Source organism: Apteryx rowi, unplaced genomic scaffold (genome assembly GCF_003343035.1).
Source record: "Apteryx rowi isolate R43461 unplaced genomic scaffold, aptRow1 scaffold_1416, whole genome shotgun sequence".
In the NCBI taxonomy this organism is placed as follows: domain Eukaryota; kingdom Metazoa; phylum Chordata; class Aves; order Apterygiformes; family Apterygidae; genus Apteryx; species Apteryx rowi.
The window spans coordinates 30,702-51,796 of record NW_020447660.1 but is presented as its reverse complement, the minus strand read 5'-3'; the positions used below and the strand labels follow the sequence as shown (position 1 = coordinate 51,796).

Below are 21,095 nucleotides of genomic sequence, written 5' to 3'. Positions count from 1 at the left end.
CATACCTCAGGGGGGTATCCTGGGACATCTGCTTTTTATCATCTTTAGCAATGACCTTTATCAGTGGGAGAGGTGACAGAGTGCTTGCTCATCACGTTGGCAGGTGACATTAAATGGGGGGGGACCAGGTTTTTCACAGTGATGTATGGTGGGAGGAGGAATGGCAGTGGGCATAAACTGAAAGAAGAGTGCTCTGAAGAGGTTGTCCAGAGAGGTCGTGCACTCTTCATCCTTCATAAAGACAAGACTTGAGGAAGCCCTTGAGCAACCTTGCTCTATCTTTGAGCAAGAGGTTGGACTAGCGGTATATTGAGGTCCGTTCAGCTGGGTTATGTGATGAAAGGCTCATCTCCACACACATGAAGGAGCACAGAAGAACAATGAGAGATGAGGGAACCTGAATATACCTAAGCAGAGAAACAAACTCCTCACCTGGTTTTTCCTAGGGCTGCCACAGGAGAGTAGTCAGTCTCATTGTCCAGGTATGAAACCAACCCGATGAGTCAACAGAAAGGCTCTCCGGAGCGCCTTACCACCATGAGCAGGGGTTCACTACTTATGGTGGTATGGGACACATTATGGGATGCAGGGAAGAGTATTSTGGGATTGCACARGACTTATKATAGGATGTTTAGGGGAAGAACCAAAGGTGGGGAAAGGGATTGATCGAGGTGGTTTGGGGAGGAACAAGTGTTGGAAAACAGAAAGAAAAAGGGACTGTCCAGGGATGTTATATGGCCACCACCTCCAGCAGGCTCCAGGACCCAGGGATTCCTCGTGCCCGGACACTGGAGCCCAGGCCAGTGTGCCTGGGCACCTGCAGGTCTCTCTGTCCCAGGCCAATGGATGAAGCTGCTGCTCTCCCTTTTGCAAGTTCCACCAGAAGTGAGACTGAGTGTGTATCCCAGAGACACACACACAAGTGCACACACACGTGCACACACACAGAGGCCACCAACATGGCTGGCTACACAGACTGGCACAGGCACAGTGCTGCCTTCAACACCACCCACACATGGCACCACCAGAACTCACACAAAACATAAGTATAGATGGCCAAGTCGCCTTCCTCCTCTCGGGCAAGTAAAGACTGAAGTTCACTAGTGAAAGCACACACCTCCTCACTCTTGAGTTCACAAGCACATGCACACTCACGGCTCCCTTGAATATCAGCATGGCCCCTCTGTCCGTCTGATATCCCTGCCCAGATTGTGAGCCCTTTACCCTCTATACGGACATCCTCCCTGCCAGCTAGTCCCTCTTGAAGTTTTCTAGCAAATTGCGTGCGTGCGTGCGCACACACACACACACACACACACACACACAAACATACAGAGCAGGTTAGGGAGAAATATAAACACTTCACCCACCCCCAGCAGCTGATGCCCAGGCACATGGGCACTGTGACCTGTGGTTCCTGCTTCAGCTGCTGACTCTGAGACTCTCCCTGTACTTTCACCCCAGCCCCACCAGTAGCTGACCTGCAGGACACATGGGCCCTATGACACCTGGTCCCACTCCAGTGGCAGACCTCTCTTGCTCCACAAACATGGGGGCCACCATTGCCCAAGGTCTGATGCCAGTTGCTGACCACAGTCTATTCCACTCCAGTCTCTCCAGTCGCTGGCACTGAGACTCCCACTCACCCCAGTTGCTGGCAGCATAGACATAGGGGCCATGGTTGCCCAAGGTCTGACTCCAGTTGCTGGCACCAAATTCACACACTCTTGTCTCTCCAGTTGCTGGCACCTAGACCTTACAGCACTCACAAATGGGCGAGTGAGATTACATGGAAAGATAGTTAAAAAAGGATTTAATAGCAACATAGGATAGACTGTGGAGATCAGGATCAGGGCTCGGTCAGACAAGTGTACTGACCATCAACTACTTATACGTAATCAACCATTTTTATATCACCTCCTCTCTAGTCCCCCCTCCTTATTCCTCCCTGATTTCCTTCCCTAAACATTCCTTCATCAGTTTTGTATAATCCTACAAGCACCCTTCGAATATCCAAAATGTTTGTTTCTTGTTTCCCTCTTCTTATCCGTTACAAAGTCCAGGTTGGCCCTCTCCAAGCTATGCCTGTAGTTTCTTCATGGCCCCTCAATTAGTTACTGGAGCCTTTTGGTCTTTGTCATTGTCTCTGTTATCCCTTGTCTATCAGGTGTGTGTCCCTGTGTGTTTGGTTAAGTATTTCCTCCTTTACTTATTATCCCTTTTGCACTGAGAAGGTCCTTGATCAGATAACCTTAATGAAGCTGATGCTCTCATATTCTACATACCCTTACATCAGCCAGACAAGCATACTGACCAGCAGCTTGTTGACACAGGGCTGCTCCCTTTCTTTGCCCCACTCCCGCTCCATCGTCCCATTCTTGCTCTTCCTGATTCTCCTTGATCTCTTCCTTTCCCTGCCTTTGGTCCTTCACTGGAACATCCCAGTGCAGTCCCACAATACCCATAAAACATCACAGAACAAATTTTACACAGTCCCACAAACCTGCTCCAATATGCCACAAGGAATTTGCTCTTTCCCAGGCAATCCCAGATGATTTTGTTTTCTTGTGATCAGTTAGAGAGTAGTGCTTGACTTTCTCCAGGGCTACACTGGGAAGGTTCCCTCAAAGCCCAACCATCAGTGACTGAGAGCTCTGGTCTCTGTTATCTACTGTTTGGTACTTGGGAGGGCTGGTTGCCATTCATGGGGACCTCATCACACTGTAGATTTGGGCTGAGAGAAGCCTCCTGAAATTCAGCCAAGGAAAGGGCAGAGTCCTTCACCTGAGGTGGAATAACCCCAATGGCTCCATACCCAAAGGTGGGCTGGGGGCTGACTGGAGAGAGAGCAGCTTTGTAGAAGAGGACCTGTGCCTTTTGTGAGGAAGCTAAAGAGTATTCAGCAGTGTGCCCTGGTGGCAAACACCATCAACCAGAATGTGACTCCCAAGGTCTCATACTGTAGACAGACAAAGGAGTTGAGATGTGGAGAGAACCTGCCCCCTAAGCCCACCCCTGCCCTGGGTTCTGGAGGACCTTAGTAAAAGTTTTCCATGGGGAAGGATGTCCGGGGAGGGAAGTCTGATACTCCAAGAGTAAAGGAGCTGGGAGGGAGGATGGCTGTCCCCATCTCCCTACAAGAAGGTGGTGGACAAGGAGCAGAGCTGCAGCTGGAGCCAGAGGAACACAGCCAGAGTGGTGGCTCCCTGATCCCTCAATGGATGGGGAAGGGGAGGGTGTGGGGGAGGGATATCCAGGTCATCCAGGATATCCTTGCACATCTTTTTTTAGCCCTCACCAGCAAGAACTGCCTCCCCTACTGCAGCTTCTCCATCTGCTCTTCTAGCAGAAAGCATGGCTTCTCACCCAGCTCGCCCATCTGCTGCATCCCCAGCTGGTCGCTGAGGCTGTGCCAGGCCAGAGGAGGGAACAGAGGTGAGGCTGGTTTAACCCAGCTGAACCCCCAAACAGAAAGGGCACATCTTTTCTTGGAAGTCCAGAGAAAAGGGACATTCACTGTGGACTGATATGCCAGCTTTTAACCTGCTAGTGTGCAAGAGGGGGATAGATGGCTGCCATCCCAGAGACTCTCAGCATGAAAGATCCCATTTCAACAGTTTATTTCAACAGATGGCACAGGTAAAACCACCATGCTGTTTATTATCTCTCCCCCTCCACACCCCCTCCCAAAAAAAAAAAGGCAAACAAATGACATTTTTAACTTTCTCTWCTACAYAAGTACATTTCTTCCCAAGGACCTTTCCCTTTCATCCCCTTGCCACTCCACAAGCAGACTCAATGCCAGGCACTTCCAAAGAGGTCCCAAGCACCTAGTGCTTGACCTTCCAAAAGAGCTGGAAGTTTTTTGTGCCCAGTGTCAACAAACTAGTGTGAGCTCTGGATGCCACCCAAATCTCTCCTGAGCACTTTCCTCAGGGCCTCCCTGACCTCTCTGTTCCGCAGGCTGTAGATGAGGGGATTGACCAGGGGTGTAAGGATAGTGTAGAAAAAGGAGAACACTTTGTTCAGCTCTCTAAGCTTGGTGTTTCTGGGCAGCACGTAGACAATGATGAGGGTGCCATAGAAAACAGAGACGACAGTGAGGTGAGAGGAACAGGTGGAGAAGGCCTTCTGCCTGCCAGTGGTGGATGGAATCCTCAGGATGGCAGCTATGAYGCATGCGTAAGAGGCCAGTGTGAACATGAAGGGAAATACTACATCCAAACAGCCAAACAGGAAAGCAATGAGCCTGACCTTCCTGGTTTCACTGCAGGAAATCTCCAGCAAAGCRGTAAGCTCACAGAAGAAGTGGTCAATTGCTGTGGGGCCACAGAACTTCAGCTGGGACAAGAGGAACGTGACTATGGCAGACAGCAGCGAACCCCCTAGCCAGGACCCAGCCGCCATCTGGAGACAGACCTTCCATGTCATGAAGCTTGCATAGAGCAGGGGCTGGCATATGGCCAAGTATCGATCGTAGGACATGACTGCCAGCAGGTAACATTCAATAGCTGCAAAACTGCCAAAGAAATAGAGCTGTGCCATACAGCCGTGAGCAGAGATTGTCCTGTCCCTGGTCATAAAGCTGGCCAGCAGCCGGGGCAGGATGGTGGAGCTGTAGCAGGTCTCCAAGGAGGACAGATTGCCCAGGAAGAAGTACATGGGGGTGTGCAGATGCCGATCTGTCATGATAAGCAGAACAATGAGGATGTTCCCAACCATGGACACTGAGTAGATTAGAAACGAGAGGAGGAAGAGTGGTGTCTGGAGTGTGGGGATATTGCCTATTCCAAGCAGGAGGAACTCCATCAGTGATGTCCTATTGTCCCATTTCTCTATCAGCATCACAGATCTGTCTTTCTTTTTCCCACTTTCAAGAGGGGATCTGAAAAAAAAAGAATATTTATTTCTGTACCTGGTTTAAAATATGGAGAGAAAGCTTTTGCTAGAAGAATAGTCATGTGATCCTGCACCTGGAGGGAAAAAAAAAAAACAAAAAAACAAAAACAGCGAACCACAGAATGACAGAATAGTTGAAGTTGGAAGGGACCTCTGGAGATCATCTGGTCCAATCCACCTGCTCAGGTAGCATCAGCTAGAGCAGGTTGCCCAGAACAATGTCCAGTTGGGCATAGAACAGCTACAAGGGTAGAAACTCCACAACTTGTCTGAGAAACATGTTCCAGTTTTCAACCACCCTCACAGTGAAGTAATGTTTTCCCATGTTCAGATGAAATTTCCTGTGTTTCAGTTTGTGCCCATTGCCTCTTGTTACTGTCACTGGGCACCACTGAGAAGAATCTGGCCTGGTCCTCTTTACACCCTCCCTTCAGATATTTCTACATATTGATAAGACCCTCCCTCAGCCCTCTCTTCTCCAGGCTAAACAGTCCTAGCTCTCTCAGCCTCTCCTTGTATGAGAGAGGCTCCAGTCCCTTAATCATCCTTGTGGCCCTTCACTGGACTCGCTCCAATAAATCTACGTCTTTCTTTTACTGGGGAGCCCAGAACTGGACCCAGCACTCCMGATGTGGCCTCATGCATGCTGAGTACAGGGGAAGGATCACCTTCCTCAGCCTGCTGGCAACAATCTTCCTAATGCACCCCAGGGTAGCGTTGTCCTTCTTTTTGCCACAATGGCACATTGATGGCCCATATTCAATTTGGTGTCCACCAGAACCCCCAGGTCCTTCTCTGCAAAGCTGCTCTCCAGCATGTCAGCCCCCACCCTGTACTGGTGCAAGGGGTTATTTCTCCCTATGTGCAGAGCTTGGCATTTCCCTTTGTTGACCTTCCTGAGGTTCCTCCCTGTCCATTTTTCCAGCCTGTCCAGGTCCCTTTGAAAGGCAGCACAGCCATCTGGTGTACCAGTCACTCCTCCCATCTCTGTATCCCCTGCAAAGTTGCTGTGAGTGCATTTGGTCCCATCATCCAGGTCATTAATGAAGATGTTAAACCATACTGGACCCAGTATTGGTCCCTGGGGAACACCACTAGTGACTGGCCTCCAGCTGGACTCTGTGCCACTGATCACAATGCTCTGAGCCGAGCAGTTCAGACAGTTTTTAGTGCACCTCACCGACCACTTTTCTAGCCTGCACTTTCGTCAAGTTGTCTATGAAGTTGTTAGGGGAGACAGTATCAAAAGCCTTAGTTAAGCAGAGATAAACAACTTCACTGCTGATGGACTGACAACCACTGAGGTTCCCTTAATGGACTCCATGATGAGAAACAAGATTTTCCAGAGAGGAAGACCGCTCATCTGAGGAACATCCCCTTCTGACCACACCCAGGAGCTGCTCCATTGAGTTATTTATTTCATATTGTGACATTAACAGAGAATTTTTAGGTTCTCGGGCTGAGACAGCCTTTTTTCCCATGTTCAGAGTTAGTCCCTGTGGCACCCAGCTGAGATGTCAGGGACAGAAATCCTTCTGTTCTGGGGCTGAAAAAGGTGTCTTAGAGAGGGGAAAAAAGAAATCCCACTCCCAAAAAGGATACCTCAATGAAAGCATGTCATGCCAGGCACCTTTTCTCCTTACAAAAGAAGAATCAGCCCTGCAAAGGCTGGGAGGTCTTGATGCTCTGAAGTTCTTACTTTAGAAAGAGGAAATATTCTCCCTGGACAGGCCAACTCTTTCCAGTGACATAGCTCAGGTCAAGGGTTTCAAGCTGACATGCACCAGGGACCTCACAGTGAACTGTCTGAGCAGATACCTAAAATTTACTTGTTTGAGGCTGGGAATGAGGAAGGGGAGTCCACAGGGTGCTGAGGGCGAGGAGGGGCAGGAGCAGGGTCAGGCCGTGGTCAATGCCCAGGACATGCTGGAGTACACGGCTGCAGAAAGTCCATGCCTGAGACACACAGCCCTCTGCCTGATGCCCTTCCTCAGGTTTTCAGGGAAGGAGAAAGTCATTTCCCCTATGATTCCCTTCACCTACCATTAGACCTTTTACAGTGACTTACATATACCAAAAGCAGACACCCAACTTGCCCAGAAAGTTCCTGGGAGGGATGAGCCCATCCAAACAGCCATTCCCCTAAACTGACTTAACACTCACYKCCTCAMCTGGGRTGAATTGMTTCTGGATGTGATAATGACAGGCAGGGTTAGGAGAGGTCACCAGCATCACTGCAGAATGGCTGACATCCCCAAGCCTCTTCCTGGGTGGGTGAGAGTCAGTGCTAAAAAATCTGAGGGTCTCAGAGCAAAACTTACACATCTTTGAGTAACAATGAGAAGGGAGAGCGACAGAGACAGGAAGACAGAGAAAAATGGAGGCAGAAAGGCAGAGCAAGGGAAACAAAAGGAAACAAAAAGAGAGATAGGAGAGAAAATGATAGGTGGAGGGAGAGTAAGAAAGAGTGGGAGAGAGAAGGCGTGAGACAGAGAGAGAGAAAATAGCCACGTGGGACAAGAAGAGAAGGCCACTGGTAGTCTGTCCCCAGTGCCCCTGCCCAGACTCTTACTCCATCCCAGCCGAGGTGGATGAGTGTCCTGGGGCCAGCTCCAACACATCAGCAGCACAGCTGTAAGTCATCACCCCCAGCCCCTCCGCAGAATCTCTGCTCTGCAGTGCCAGGGACTTGGGGCAGTCTGGGGGAAGGAGGGAGTTGGGGGGAAGACATGCAGGAAAGGACAGGACTGAGACTAAGGTATCAGTAAGAAACTTAACTGTGTAAAAAGTCAGCAGCAGAATAAGTAACACCTTGACTGCCTCAGGACATTGAACACAAACCTGCAGTCCTCAGCATGAAGGGGTGACCTCTGCATTGATGGTACCGGGCAAGGACAATCAAGGTCAGGGTCTCACCCTCTGCCTCTTCCCCACCTCCCCATTCCCTTCGCTGAGCTCTCTACAAACCCTGACCCAGGTATCATGCATTGCTCTGTCCTTGCCATTTCCTTCCAGCAGCTCCTGTGGTGCGTGTCCAGCAGCACTTGAATGGCCCCTGCTCTCCAGAGTGTCCTGGGATATATAACACTAACAAATCTTTGAAGGTTGGTCCTGCATCTAGTCTCTCTCTCTAGGGACTGCAGAGAGTAAGCAATGCACAATTGGCTCTCAAAGGAGACTGAAACCTCTGAGCTGCTGGAAACTTTGTAAACACTCCTGGCACACAGCCTTTCCCGTAACTCTGGTCACAGAATCACAGAATCACACAGAATGGTTGAGGTTGGAAAGGACCTCTGGAGATCATCTAGTCCAACACCCCTGCCCAAGCAGGGTCACCTAGAGCATGTTGTCCAAGTGATGAGCAAGCACTCTGTCACCTCTCCCACTGATAAAGGTCATTGCTAAAGATGATAAAAAGCACATGTCCCAGGATACACCCCTGAGGTATGCCATTGTCATAGCTGTAGTCCTCCCAGTTGGATTATGAGTATTCTCTGAGCTTGATCGTCCTGTTGTTTTTTTTTATTTATTTTTTTACACATCTGGTTGTCCAGCCATCCAGACCATAACTTCCGAACCTGGATACAAGACTATTGTTGGAAACCATGTCAAATGCCTTGCTAAAGTCAAGGTGAATGACTTCCAGTGCTCTTCATCCTTCACAAATCCAGTCTTTCGGTCATGGAAGACAATCAGGTCAGGCAGGCAGGAAGGCAGGCAGGCCAGGCAGGCAGGACTTACCCTTCGCCACTGCATGCTGACTGTTCCCAGTCACCTTCTTCTTCATTTGCCCAGAAATGTCTTCCAGGRTGACTCGCTCCAAGATTTTCACAGGCACTGCAGTGAGGTGGACTGGTCTGTGGTTCCCCAGATCATGCTTATGGTCCTTTTTTGAAGATGGGTGCAAAATTTGCTTTCCTCCACTCATCACAGTTCTCCCCTAATCTCCAAGCATTTTAAAGACAATAGACATAGATGATAGATGCCTTGCAAGGGTGTTGGGCAGTTCTCTTAGCACCCTCTGATTCAGCCCATTGGGCCTTACAGGCCTGGGTGTGTGGAGTTCTCCCTAGTTATCCCTGACTCAACCCTCAAATCCCGCTACTCATTCTTCACCTTCCTGAAACTTTTCACTGATCAACAAGGCCTAGGAGACTCTGCTGGAGCAGGCTGAGGCAAAGAAGGCAGAAGAGTACCTCAACCTTCTCTCTATTCACTGCCACTAAGTCACCCACTCCATTCAGTAATGGGCCCACATTTTCTTTGCTCAGCCTCCAATGTAATGGTAGAAGCTCTTCCCATTGCCCTTGACATTCACACACAGAATCACACAGAATGGCTGAGGTTGGAAAGGACCTCTGGAGATCATCTAGTCTTGAGGTCACTTTTGCCTTAGGGCCAGATAGGCCAGTTCTGGTCATGTGGCTGCAGTTTGTCGTTGTGAGGTCACTTGTACCTCAGTGCCTGAAAGGCCAGTGCTGGTAATGTGGCTGCTCTTTGTGGTTGTGAGGTCACTTGTGCTTCAGGGCCTCATAGGCCAGTGCTGGTCATGTTCCTGTTGTTTCTGATTGTGAGGTCTCTTATACCTCAGTGCCTGCTAGGCCAGTGCTGGTCATGTGGCTGCAGTTTGTGGTTGTGAAGTCACTTGTGCCTCAGTGCCGCATAGGCCAGTGCTGGTAATGTGGCTGCTGTTTGTGGTTTTGAGGTCACTTGTGCCTCAGGGCCTGATAGACCATTGCTCCTAATGTGGCTGGTTGTGCTGAACCTGGGGAAAGGAAGGCTCAGTGCAGACCTTATTGCTGCTTAGAGTGACCAGATGGGAGGGGGTAGAGAAATCACAGCCAGACTCTGCTAAAAGGAAAGACAAGAGGCAACAGGCACAGCAGGAACATGTGACATCCCACTTCACAGATTCACAGAATGGCTGAGGTTGGAAGGAACCTCTGGAGATCATCTAGTCCAACACCCCTGCTCAAGCAGGGTCACCTAGAGCATGTTGCCCAGGACCGTGTACAGACGGCTTTTGAATATCTCCAAGAATGGAGACTCCACAACCTCTCTGGGAAACCTGTGCCAGTACTCAGTCACCCTCACAGTGAAGAAGTTTTTCCTCATGTTCAGACGGAACTTCCTGTGTTCCAGTTTGTGCCCGTTGCCTCTTGTCCTATTGCTGGGCACCACTGAAAAGAGTCTGGCTCCATCCTCTTGACACCCTCCCTTAAGATATTTGTACGCATTAACAAGATCCCCTCTCAGTCTTCTCTTCTCCAGGCTAAACAGGCCCAGCGCTCTCAGCCTTTCTTCATAAGAGAGATGCTCCAGTCCCCTAATCATCTTCATAGACCTTTGCTGGACTCCCTCCAGTGGTTCCATGTCTCTCTTGTACTGGGGAGCCCAGAAATGGACACAGTACTGCAGGTGTGGCCTCACCAGGGCTGAGGAGAGGGGCACGATCACTTCCCTTGACCTGCTGGCAACACTCTTCCTAATGCGCCCCAGGATACCATTGACGTTCTTGGCCACAAGGGCACATTGCTGGCTCACGGTCACTTTGTTGTCCACCAGCACTCCCAGGTCCTTCTCCGCAGAGCTGCTCTCCAGCAGGTCAACCCTCAGCCTGTACTGGTGMMTGGGGTTATTCCTCCCTAGGTGCAGGACTCTGCACTTGCCTTTGTTGAACTTCAGGAGGTTCCTTCCCGCCCAGCTCTCCAGCCTGTCCAGGTCTCTCTGAATGGCAGCACAGCCTTCTGGGGTATCAGGCATTCCTCCCAGTTTTGTATCATCAGCAAACTTGCAGAGGCTGCACTCTGTCCCTTCATCCAGGTCATTGATGACATTCCTTGAAAGCCTCCACTCCAGCTGAGTTTTGACTTTTCTAACACCATCTCTATATGCCAGGGCAATGTTTCTCAATGGCTCCATTTTAGCCTGCCCCTGCTTCCACCTCCTGCATGCTGCCTGCTTACACTGGCGCTCTTTCATGGCTTTCCTGTTTAGCCAAGACATTTTTCTTTTCCCCACATGTCCAACCCGAGCCTCCCAAGCTGCAGTTTGCAGTTATTGCCCCTTGTTGTAGTGTCAGCCACTACCAAGAAGGCTTTGCCTTTGTTGTCTTTGTAAGTGTCCTTCAGGTAGCTGCAGGTGTCTGTAAGAGTGTTTCTTAGCCTCCTCTTTGCGAGACTAAACATGTCCAGATCCCTCAACATTTCTTCATAGAACCTTTGTAGTCGGCCCCTTACTATTTCCTACTGGATCCTCCAAATGTTTCCCTCATCCCTTCTGGTCTGAAGGGCCCAAAACTAGAATCAGTATTCCAAATATGGCCTTGCCATCTGTGAGTCTGGGGCAGTAGCAACTTCCCTTGATGTGCTGGCCACTGCCCTTCTCCAGGCCTCGTTCTGGAGCAGAACCCTTCCGAGGGAAAGCATGAGCACATTGCCAGCCAAGTTTATTCCAGGATCCCCTCCAGTTTTGTTGGCTAGCTTCACATAGGATAGTTCTGCAAGACTGTCCCAACAGACCCACACTCTCAAATGTCCCTATAGGCTGACATGCAGCAAGCTAGGACACAGAGCCTGAGCCTCAGCGTCACTTGGTCAGAGCCCTCTTCTTATTTATGAGGGTAGCAAAACAAAACAGTGCCCCCCCMCCAAAAAAAAAAMCACAGAAAAAATCATTTTTTTTCTGTACAAGAGCACAACAGTACTGCTCAGGAGACCACCATAAACTCTGACGGGTATCTGCCTGAAGTGCTATCCAGGGTGAATGTGACCCATCTGTAAGGGGGGAGAGCCTCTTCAGTGAATCTGCCTGTGCAGAAAAGCACTGACATGCCTAGTCCTCAACTAGCCCCGTCCTAACCCAGGCAGATGAACTGAACCCTGGAAGTCCCCATGGTGGGACACCGGTGTTTGCTCGTAAGTAGACATTCACACCACAGAGCATGTCAGATTAGGTGAGATGATTCTCCCCATTGCTGTGGTCTCTCTGAGAGATGGGACCCTTGAAGGGGTCATCTTTGACCTGATTCATTGGGCAATGCTCTTGTTCTCCAGGATTTCATGAGGGCGTGAAGGCTTGGCGGAGGAAGAAGAAAAAAGTTTCAAAATGAGAAGGTTCTTTACTCTTGTAAACTTTAGGTGAGACTTGTCTGCCTGAATCCCCTGAGTCAGAAATCACCAGCTTTCGAGGTGTAAATGCTTATAAGGGAGCCAATTTTCTCTTTGTCGTTTCTCAGACAGGCTATCAAGTATAATTGGCCCACTGTGAAATGTGTTGTCTTCATTAAAAAAAAAAAAAAAAAAAGACTTCTGCCACTCTCCTGAAAATTACTTTCTGGGCCTCTTTCCCTGGGAGGTTTCGAATTTATAAATTGCCTAGGTTTTCTTGAGATGACTAGGCTCATTCCCATAGTAATCAGTAGTCAAGGCTTACACAGACTACAGAAAGCGTGTTTCAGTTCTCATGACRTGGAGCTCAGCTTATCAGAGCCTGCAGGACAGCCTTGGTTATATCATTAGCAGGAGTGAAAACCTTTTTATTCTAACACTTTGAGTCCTATCGCTCACTGTGTCATACATTTGCTCCTTTTCATTTGTCCTCCTGTGGGCTGTGGAGTAACTCGGCTAGAAAGTCAGTTCTTCTGATGTTACAATATAAACTGGGAGGATAGGATCTGCTTTTGCTCTCTCTGTCTCTCCACAATTTGCCTCGCAGTTACTGGAACTGAAGCTCTCATCAGGAACTTGGACACAACTATCTTCAGCAAGCTACCAAAAATAAATATATGGGGTGTCCTTCATGCAGAAGGTAAGAGCAAAAGCACAGACATAGGAGCAAAGGTATTTCCCTTGCAAAATGTAAATTTTGGTTACTTTGTGCATGCATGACTTGGAAATGCAGAAGTAGGAAATGTAGGATGAACATAATCCATCGCATGTTGTGATTTGATGGTAATTTTGACTGATGGTAACAGGGAGATTGAAGGAGCTCGGCAGCAGGGGCCTGTGTATTCAATCTTCTTTTTCAAACAAAGAGCTATAACTAATATTTGTGACTGCTGAAAGAGGAGGAATAGAGGTGTGAGCAGTGAGGAAAGATCTTTCTTTGAAATGAGTAAACTGAAATGAATAAACTGAATATTCAAAGAGACTATGTTGCTCTCTTACTCTTGCCATGACAGAGAACACRTTTGGATGGGAAATGTCACAGCTGTGACAGAGTTTGTCCTGGTGGGATTTCCAAACAGCTATGAAGTGGAGATCATCTTCTTTGTGGTGTTTCTGCTTGCTTATTTAGTGACTGTCCTGGGAAATGCTCTTATCATTGTACTGGTCTATACAGACTGCCATCTCCATTCTCCCATGTATTACTTCCTCAGTAATTTGTCCTTCATTGAGATCTCCATGACTTCTTCTGTGGTGCCAAAAATGCTGGCAAACATCGTGTCAGAGAAGAAAGCCATCTCCTTTGCTGGTTGCTTTAGCCAATCCTACTTTTTTTTCCTCCTGGCTACAACGGAGTTCATCCTCTTTGCCATCATGTCCTACGACAGGTATGTGGCAATATGCAACCCCCTGAGGTATCCCACTATCATGACAGAAAGGGTTTGTGGCCAGCTTGTCCTAGGTGCGTGGGTGGGTGGCTTCGTCTTGATCCTGCCGTCAGTGGTCCTGAAAGTCCGGCTGCCATACTGTGGTCCCAACATCATCGACCACTACTTCTGTGACAGTGCACCTCTCCTGCACCTCGCTTGCACAGACATCCGACTTGTTGAACTGATTGATTTTGTGGTGTCCTTGGTCCTGCTCCTCGGCTCCTTGGCATTGACCGTGGTCTCCTAYGCCTGGATCATTTTAACCATATTCCGGATCCCGTCTGCCCAGGGCAGGCAGAAAACATTTACCACTTGTGCTTCTCATTTCACTGTTGTTTCCCTGGGTTTTGGCATCTCCATCTTCGTCTATGTCAGGCCTTCTCAGACRAACTCTGTGCACCTCAACAAAATCCTCTCTGTTCTCTCCAGCATTGTGACTCCTCTTTTAAATCCCTTCATATTCAGCCTAAGAAATCAGCAGATGAAAGAGGCCTGGAAAAATGTTTTGCACAGCTACCTGGGGATGGCTAAGGAGGCCAGAAAGCCATGAGAATCATGGTGGCTTGTAGGAAGTCAATCCTTGAAAAATCTCAACAGGACCTCTGCATTCATGACGTCTTCTGACAGACTTTGGCAGGCAGTATGCCATCATGGTCAATGCGGTGGATGAGCATAGGTCTCAAAGGTCAGGTTCACAGCAGCACTGTYGTGTCAGGCCCCACCAAAATTCCCCACAGACATTTGATAGTGATCACAAGGCCGGGTGTCTGTGTGGTGATATGGTTCTTAGGCATAAAACAGTCTCCTAATCTGACCAAAAGGTTGCAAGACTGAAAGAAATAGAAAGACCAGCAAAAAGGGAGTAGCAAAGTGAAAAGAAATGGCTGTCAATTTGTAATTATTAATTTTACTAATTTTTCATCATATAATCATGTTTTCAAATAAAGAGTCCCTGTGTTCCGCTGAATACTAACATCTCTGTCAATATAATGCGTCATCTTTGAATTGCAAGCTATGGCTGATACAGATGAGATGGGGGACATAAATGCAGAAAGAGATGGAAGGGCTAAAGGGTAATAGAAAGAAAGGGAGAAACTGAACACTGAAGTGGAAGAACTCAGATCTGTGCTTGAAATATAGAAGTTTTCTGTTTCTTTAAAGAAGAGATGGGACCAATGAATAACAAACTCTAATTTTCCTGCTCATTTGCATGCATAAATAGGTAGATTAGGAAACAGCTGATGGACACTTCCCCCTCATACAAATCCTAATTTTATCTTGGAGATTTTGAATGTCACCTCTAGGAGAACTGCAAATATATACCTCAAAGTAAAAGGCAAGAATGCCAGGAAAACGAACAAACAAATAAACAAACAAACAAGCAAAAAATATTAAGACTTTATGCRCTTGTGAATTCAAGTTACTCTTCTCTGCCTTGTTGTACATCATTGTCTTGGTGTTCAGCATCCTTCATTTTTTCCTGATGGTTATTTCTTACACCAAAATTATCAGGGCAGCTCTGAAAATGCCTTCAGTTCTGGGCAGACATGGAGCCTTTTCCACCTGCTGCTTACACCTTGGGGTGGTGACTCCCTTCTATGACTCAGCCATGGTTGCACACTTAAAATGCTGACCAAGGGGCTCTTCAGACACTGACAARTACCTTGCCCTGCTTTACACAGTCGTGACCCCCATGTTTAACCCTGTCATCTGCAGCCTCAGGAATAAGAAAGTGAGAATTGCCCTTAAGAGATTCCTATGGAGAAAGTGATACCGAAAACTATGCAAAATAGGCCCAAATAGTACCAAAAGTCCCAGTGAGGTATGAACATAGGCACCCCATTTTAACCTCAGTAAAACCAGGTGTCCCGCCTGGCTTTGATCCTCCTCAAGATGGGCACAGGTCTTTTGAGTCATTCCTGCCATGTCTGAGAGCCCCACCTATCTTCATACCTAGAGCATCTTCAATGCCCCATGATGCTTGTATGCAGATAGCTAGTTCAAGCTGTGTCTGCCCAAAGTGCCACTACTGTTAAAGGAAGATAGTCATAGAAGTCAGTGGGGTCTAGAGGGTGACACATCCACCGAGAAGGAGGTGTGTTAAAGAATATTGGACTGAAGCTATCTAGAATTAATTGCTTAGCATAACTTGCTTAGCATTAGTAGCCAAATTTGCTGAAGCCTTAGGCTGCAAGCTGTGAACTTTCACTGAGATGCGTTGAACTTTTACCTAGTTAAGTAAAAGAAGGCCCCAGAGCCGGTTCAATTCAGAGAGATAAGGGGCGGGAGCGTGTGTGTGTGGGTGGAATGCAGAGAGAAATAAGCAGTTTAGCATTAATAAGCACCAGCAGGGAGATGGACTTTAACCTAGGACACAGAAGAAAGAAACAAAGGAACCACAAGACTGATTCTGGAGGACAAGATAAGGAAGTAGAAGAGTCAGACAGCTATGCAGAAGTGAGATAAGAAGTAAAGAACACACCTAGAAACTAAGGAAAGGACCAACCATGAGCTAGAAGACCCCAAACTCTAATGTTATGATTGGTTCAGAACTATGGGGTGGATACTAGACTGGCAGGGTATAATTACCCAGGGATTTGTTCAAACGAGGTCCCTCTCTGGAGGCACCCAGCTTGAGCTGTTATTTGCCACTGTACCACATATAGTAAATCAGTTTGTRATACTCTGCGTCTGAGACTCTGCTTTGGGAAAGCTAGGGTTAAGAAAATTCTTTAACAGGTGAATACCCTGAGGTTTGAAAAATCGCTTGTTAGACCCCATTGACCATCCACAGTGTGCCTGGGTGGAAGCAGCTTAGAAAAGTTAAAAGACGTGAAAGTCACCTTCCCCTGCTCTGAGGTCCTGCATTGAGTTGTGTAACACTTGCCTAATTTGACACAACCAAAAGAAAAAATCACCAAGGCGACAATCCAGCACTGGAACAGGGGCCCAGAGACCTTGGAGATTTTCATGACCCAATGGGCCAAAGGCCTGAATAAACTGACCTGAGTTCAATGTGCACTCTGCTTCAAGCAGGAAGGTGGACTGCAGACCTCCCAAGGTCCATTTGCATCTGAACAACACCTTTACTAAACTGACCTGCTGATCATTGGCAGCAAAGAGAGACAGACTGATTTCCTGGGATCATGTCAGTGTCTCCCTCAGAAGGAGATGGATCATCTTCCAGATTCTCCCTGTGTCTCTCTGATGATGGTAAAGTGAGCCTAGGCCACAATCTGAGATGTTCGATGTCTGGTGTGATGTGACACTAATTCCACCCTCTGGAGGATCGCTCTACTGTGATTGCAGCACACCACGCTGGAGAGTATCCAAAACACCCTCCAGATGACTGGGTGCATCTAAAGAGTCCCTAGGCATCCTTCAGATGATGTACAGGAAAATTCTTCAGGATGCCTTTAATCTCAGCATACAATTGTTGCTTGACATGTTTGTTTTGGTTTAAACTTTGAAATGGTGCTATTGTCTGCCTGGCTTGCACTTCTGTCACTTTAATTCCTTTTGAATCCCGGATCTTGAATGTGTGACACATCCTTTTGTGGGGGAAAAGACAGACAGGACTGGAAAGAACTTGCTGGGTCATCAAGGTAGATGTATGGATGCTATGGCCCGTATCTGTTACGATCATTGCAAGGAAATGCTTCGTGGAGTCAACGTCCTCGGGATTTAGTTGTGGCCGAGTGGGATGCACTTGGCCTGCTCCGTTTCACACATACCCAATATAGGCATTTTAATCTGACCTAAACCTCCACACTTCCCTAAGAAAGAGAGTTGAATAACTGGCATTTCTGGGATATGAATCAACCTGTTTTCAGACAAATGATTAAAAACTCCAGGGGAGAAACATTCAGTCAGAGACAGGTCCAGCCTATCCATGTCAGAGACTCGCCCAGACGGGTCAATGGGAGAGCCTCCCAGGATGACATTGCATGCTGCGGATGGGGTTTGCTGCCTCTGGGCATATAAGACTCGTTCTGGGACGCTGGGAAGAACAATTTGGGATTGTGCAAGACTTACTATGGGGTGTTTAGAGAAGGAGCAAAGGTGGGAAAAGGGAGGAGTTAAGATGGTTTGGGGAGATAGAAGCATGAGAAAATCGAGGAAAAATGGGATAAAAGGAACTGATGACATGTAAACAGGTTGCTGGTCAATACACACGTCTGGCCATTTTCCAGGGTGAGGGGGCTCTGTATTCTGCGTGCATGTGTGTGTAAGGAGGTCCCAGTGACAGCCACCGGAGACCAGGAGTAATAGGGGTGATGTGCCTGGGATGCCAGCAGCTGGAGAGACTGGAGTGTGTGCATATTGTGTGGGTGTGTATGTCAGTGTGTGTAACCAGCAGTGAACATCAAGCCAGACTAACCAGTGAGTAGGGTAAGAGGCTTGGGAGCCAGTTATCGGAGAGGTCATAAGTGTGTGCTGTTTATTGGAGAGCCCGGAGAGTATGCGAGTTGTCTACTGGAGGGACAAGGTGGTCCAAACCAGCTGCTGGAGAAACTGTGGGGTATGGGTTTCTAGTATGGGAAGGGCCATAGTTCTGGACCAGGAGGGGAGGTTGCCCCTTATGTGAGAGAGCAGTGGGAATGCATGAAGCTCTGCCTCAGGATGAATGATGAGAAGGTGAGAACTGATGGGTCACAATTAGAGGGCAGACCCACATGGATGATGTTGTGGTGGGTGTCTGCTACAGACCACCTGATCAGGAAAAGTAGGTGAGGCCTTCTACAGACAATTGGAAGAAGCCTCATGTTCACAGGCCCTGGTCCTCATGGCACACTTGAACCACCCTGATAGCTGCTGGAGGGACAAAACAGCACAGCACAAGCRATCCAGGAGGTTTCTGGAGCRCACTGAGGATAACTTCCTGACATAGGTGAAAATGAATAATTGTGAAGGATTCTAGCCCTGTGGCCCTTCTTCCAGGTGGTAGTGTTTAGGATTGCTGTTGCTTCTTACTTCTAGTGGTCTCCCTGTATTTTTAGCAGAAGACTCTTTCAGGCAAAATGCAGTAGTATCCAAAACAAGGATAAAACCTCAGAACATGTCCTCTTCCTTTACTTTCATTTGCCTACAATGAAAGCACCTGGATGAAGTGTGGTTCCTGGTCGTCTTGCATGCACATCTGCTTTTGGTGTGTCCTTGATGTGCCCCTTCCCAGAGTTGCTCTTGCAGCTGGCTTCCTGGACAGAACACAGACACAACAAGGTGCGTTAAAGGCCTTCTCCGCCTGCTCCTCTACCTCACCATCATCACTGTTTTCTACAGCACCCCTAGCATTGTCTACATGCTGCCCAGAGCTCCCAGTCTGAGACATCTCAACAAAGTGGTCTCCTTTTTCCACACCCTCCTCACACCCCTGGTCAATCCCCTCATCTACAGCCTGCGGAACAGGGAGGTCAGGGAGGCCCTGAGGAAAGTGCTCAGGAAAGCCCTGCCCTGCACCCAGAGCTCACAGTATGTCAGGGCTTTGAGTTCATAATTATGACCTAATGGCCCTGATCAGCCCCACACCCTCTGTCCATGGGCCCAGGAAACCCATCTCAGCTCAGCCCTGGACTTAAGTCCATCTCTGAGCTACGCTGCAGTAGTGCTGGTCTTCAGTGCAGCCCCAGCCATGTCTGTGCTTGGCCATGGACCCCACTGATCTGGACCCAGACTCATGCTGACTTCCTGGCTTCACTCCAGATCTGTCTCATCACTATGGACTTGTCTTGTAATCACTGGGCTGTGTCTGCCCCTGCTTACCATCACTGGACCTGATCCTGACCCCAACCTTCGGTTTGACATCCTGGCTTGTCCTTGGACCTGCCTTGTCGCCACAAATGTAGCTGGTGATCTGGACTCTCGGTTGATCCCAGCTTCCACCCACGCCTGCCCTGAACCCTTGTTCGGGTGCTGTGGGACGGGTCCTGGCTGACAAGGCCCCTGCCTTGCTGGTCATGTTACCCAGCTGGGATCCTGGTACCTCGTCCCTTAGGGGGCAGCTAGCCCTTGCTGCTCCATGGCGCAGTAGATTTTGACCTGACAGACAAAATTGTTTTTGCTTTTGTTTTGAACTGGCACAGAGGACCTGGACAGGCATGTGCCGTACACCTGACATGCCTTGTAGATGTGTGGATGTCGCGAGAGGAGTGATGCACTTCACTTCTAAGAGGGAAGCAGCACTATGTTTATTGCGGTAAGATAGCGACTTAACAAAGTTCATTGTAAATAACTATTTAACGAGGTTCATTTGGCAAGGTTCACTCAGTTATTTACTGCATGAAGGACAGGGTCAGATGCATGCGCAACGGAGACCCTCCCGTTGAGTCACGAGGTTCAGAAAGGACCCCCTTGCTTTCTAAACTCCTTCCGAGAGGAGCCTAGGTGCAGCTGGATCCAGTCCTAGTCCCAGACTTGGTCAACAGTTCATGTCTAAAGGAGTGTGGGCCAAGGAGATCCTCCCGTTGAGTCACGAGGTTCAGACYGGACCCCCTTGCTTTCCAAACTCCCCCTCGGAGGAGCCTGGGTGCGGCCGGATCCAGTCCTAGTCCCAGACTTGGTCARTGGTTTATGTCTAAGGGATTATGTGCACAATTAGAGATGTAGCTCATCAAAGTTTTGCGAAGTTCACAAAAGTTCAACATGCTATTAATCACTTACTGAGGATCTGTCGCGGGTAAGGAATCTCTCTCTCAACCTGGAGGAGTAACCTTGAGAGGCATCCCTGCTCAAGAGGAGGTTCTGCAGTGCAGCCCGCTGCCATGCAGGAGAGCTCAATGGGCTCTGGGCTGCCCCCTATTTATGGGGGGGGGGGAGATGATTGACTCATAGTCATATTTGCATGCTAGACGGGCTTTAGTCGGAGCATGCTCAATTAGCCCCTACATACGTGCTGTTTACAGGGAGGTCATGTTGAGGGGGAGAGAGCACACTGAGGGGTGGGGGAAAGGAGCMCACCGTCACAGTGGAGYACTGAATTTCTTGAATGGGAAGAGTCAGCGGGGAAACGTGTCCTAATGTAGAAGAGATGTCGCTGCCTTACTTGTTTTTTTCTAAGTAAACAAAACGGTGGTCCTGCCTTTGGGGGCTATAAAAATGTCATAGATTTCTTTGGATGGGAACAGAAGAAAGGAATTTCAGATGAAAAGTGAGCTTGTTCCATGGGCTGTTGTGACCACATTTTTCTGACTGTGGGTTCCTGGGATCGGAGCCCTCTCCYTCATGTTTGCACGTGTCCAAGGTACATTTCTGTATCTCAGCCCTGGCTCCTCTGCTTTCCTGTGATTATACCCAGGTGAGCAGAGTGGCCCATAGCTATGCAGGTGCCTCCTGTGGTTGCAGGTACCTCGGGGTGTGCCAGGCATGCATGTGTGCTGGGCACACGCAATGGGGACCTTGGGAGGAGGTCAGCTGGGGATTGAGAGCAGAGAGGAAATAGAGGCAATAGGGAAACATGAGGGCATCTGAGAAGGCCTCCATTGCCCATGTGTGGCCAAGAGCACGCACTTACTCCTGCAGGCAGGGGCTTGAGTGCCAGCCTGTCAGCAATTCAGCCTGCTGAGGCCAACGCCAGCACAGCCCACAGGCAGTGTGCTTGCAA

The 21,095-nt window shown here is 48.6% G+C and overlaps 2 protein-coding genes across 2 annotated transcripts; one reads left to right on the top strand and one right to left on the bottom strand.

The window, feature by feature from the left end:
• Positions 1-3,885: 3,885 nt before the first annotated feature.
• Positions 3,886-4,845, bottom strand: LOC112962123 (olfactory receptor 2D2-like). The gene has a single exon (XM_026058020.1). The coding sequence runs from the start codon at positions 4,843-4,845 to the stop codon at positions 3,886-3,888; it is 960 nt and encodes a 319-aa protein (XP_025913805.1).
• An 8,249-nt stretch (positions 4,846-13,094) lies between these two features.
• On the top strand, positions 13,095-18,967 carry LOC112962122 (olfactory receptor 6M1-like; the record flags this gene model as incomplete). Its single annotated transcript, XM_026058019.1, has 2 exons — positions 13,095-14,030; positions 18,672-18,967. Coding segments are annotated over exons 1-2 (1,232 nt in total), but the record flags the coding sequence as incomplete, so codon positions are not given.
• Positions 18,968-21,095: the final 2,128 nt, after the last annotated feature.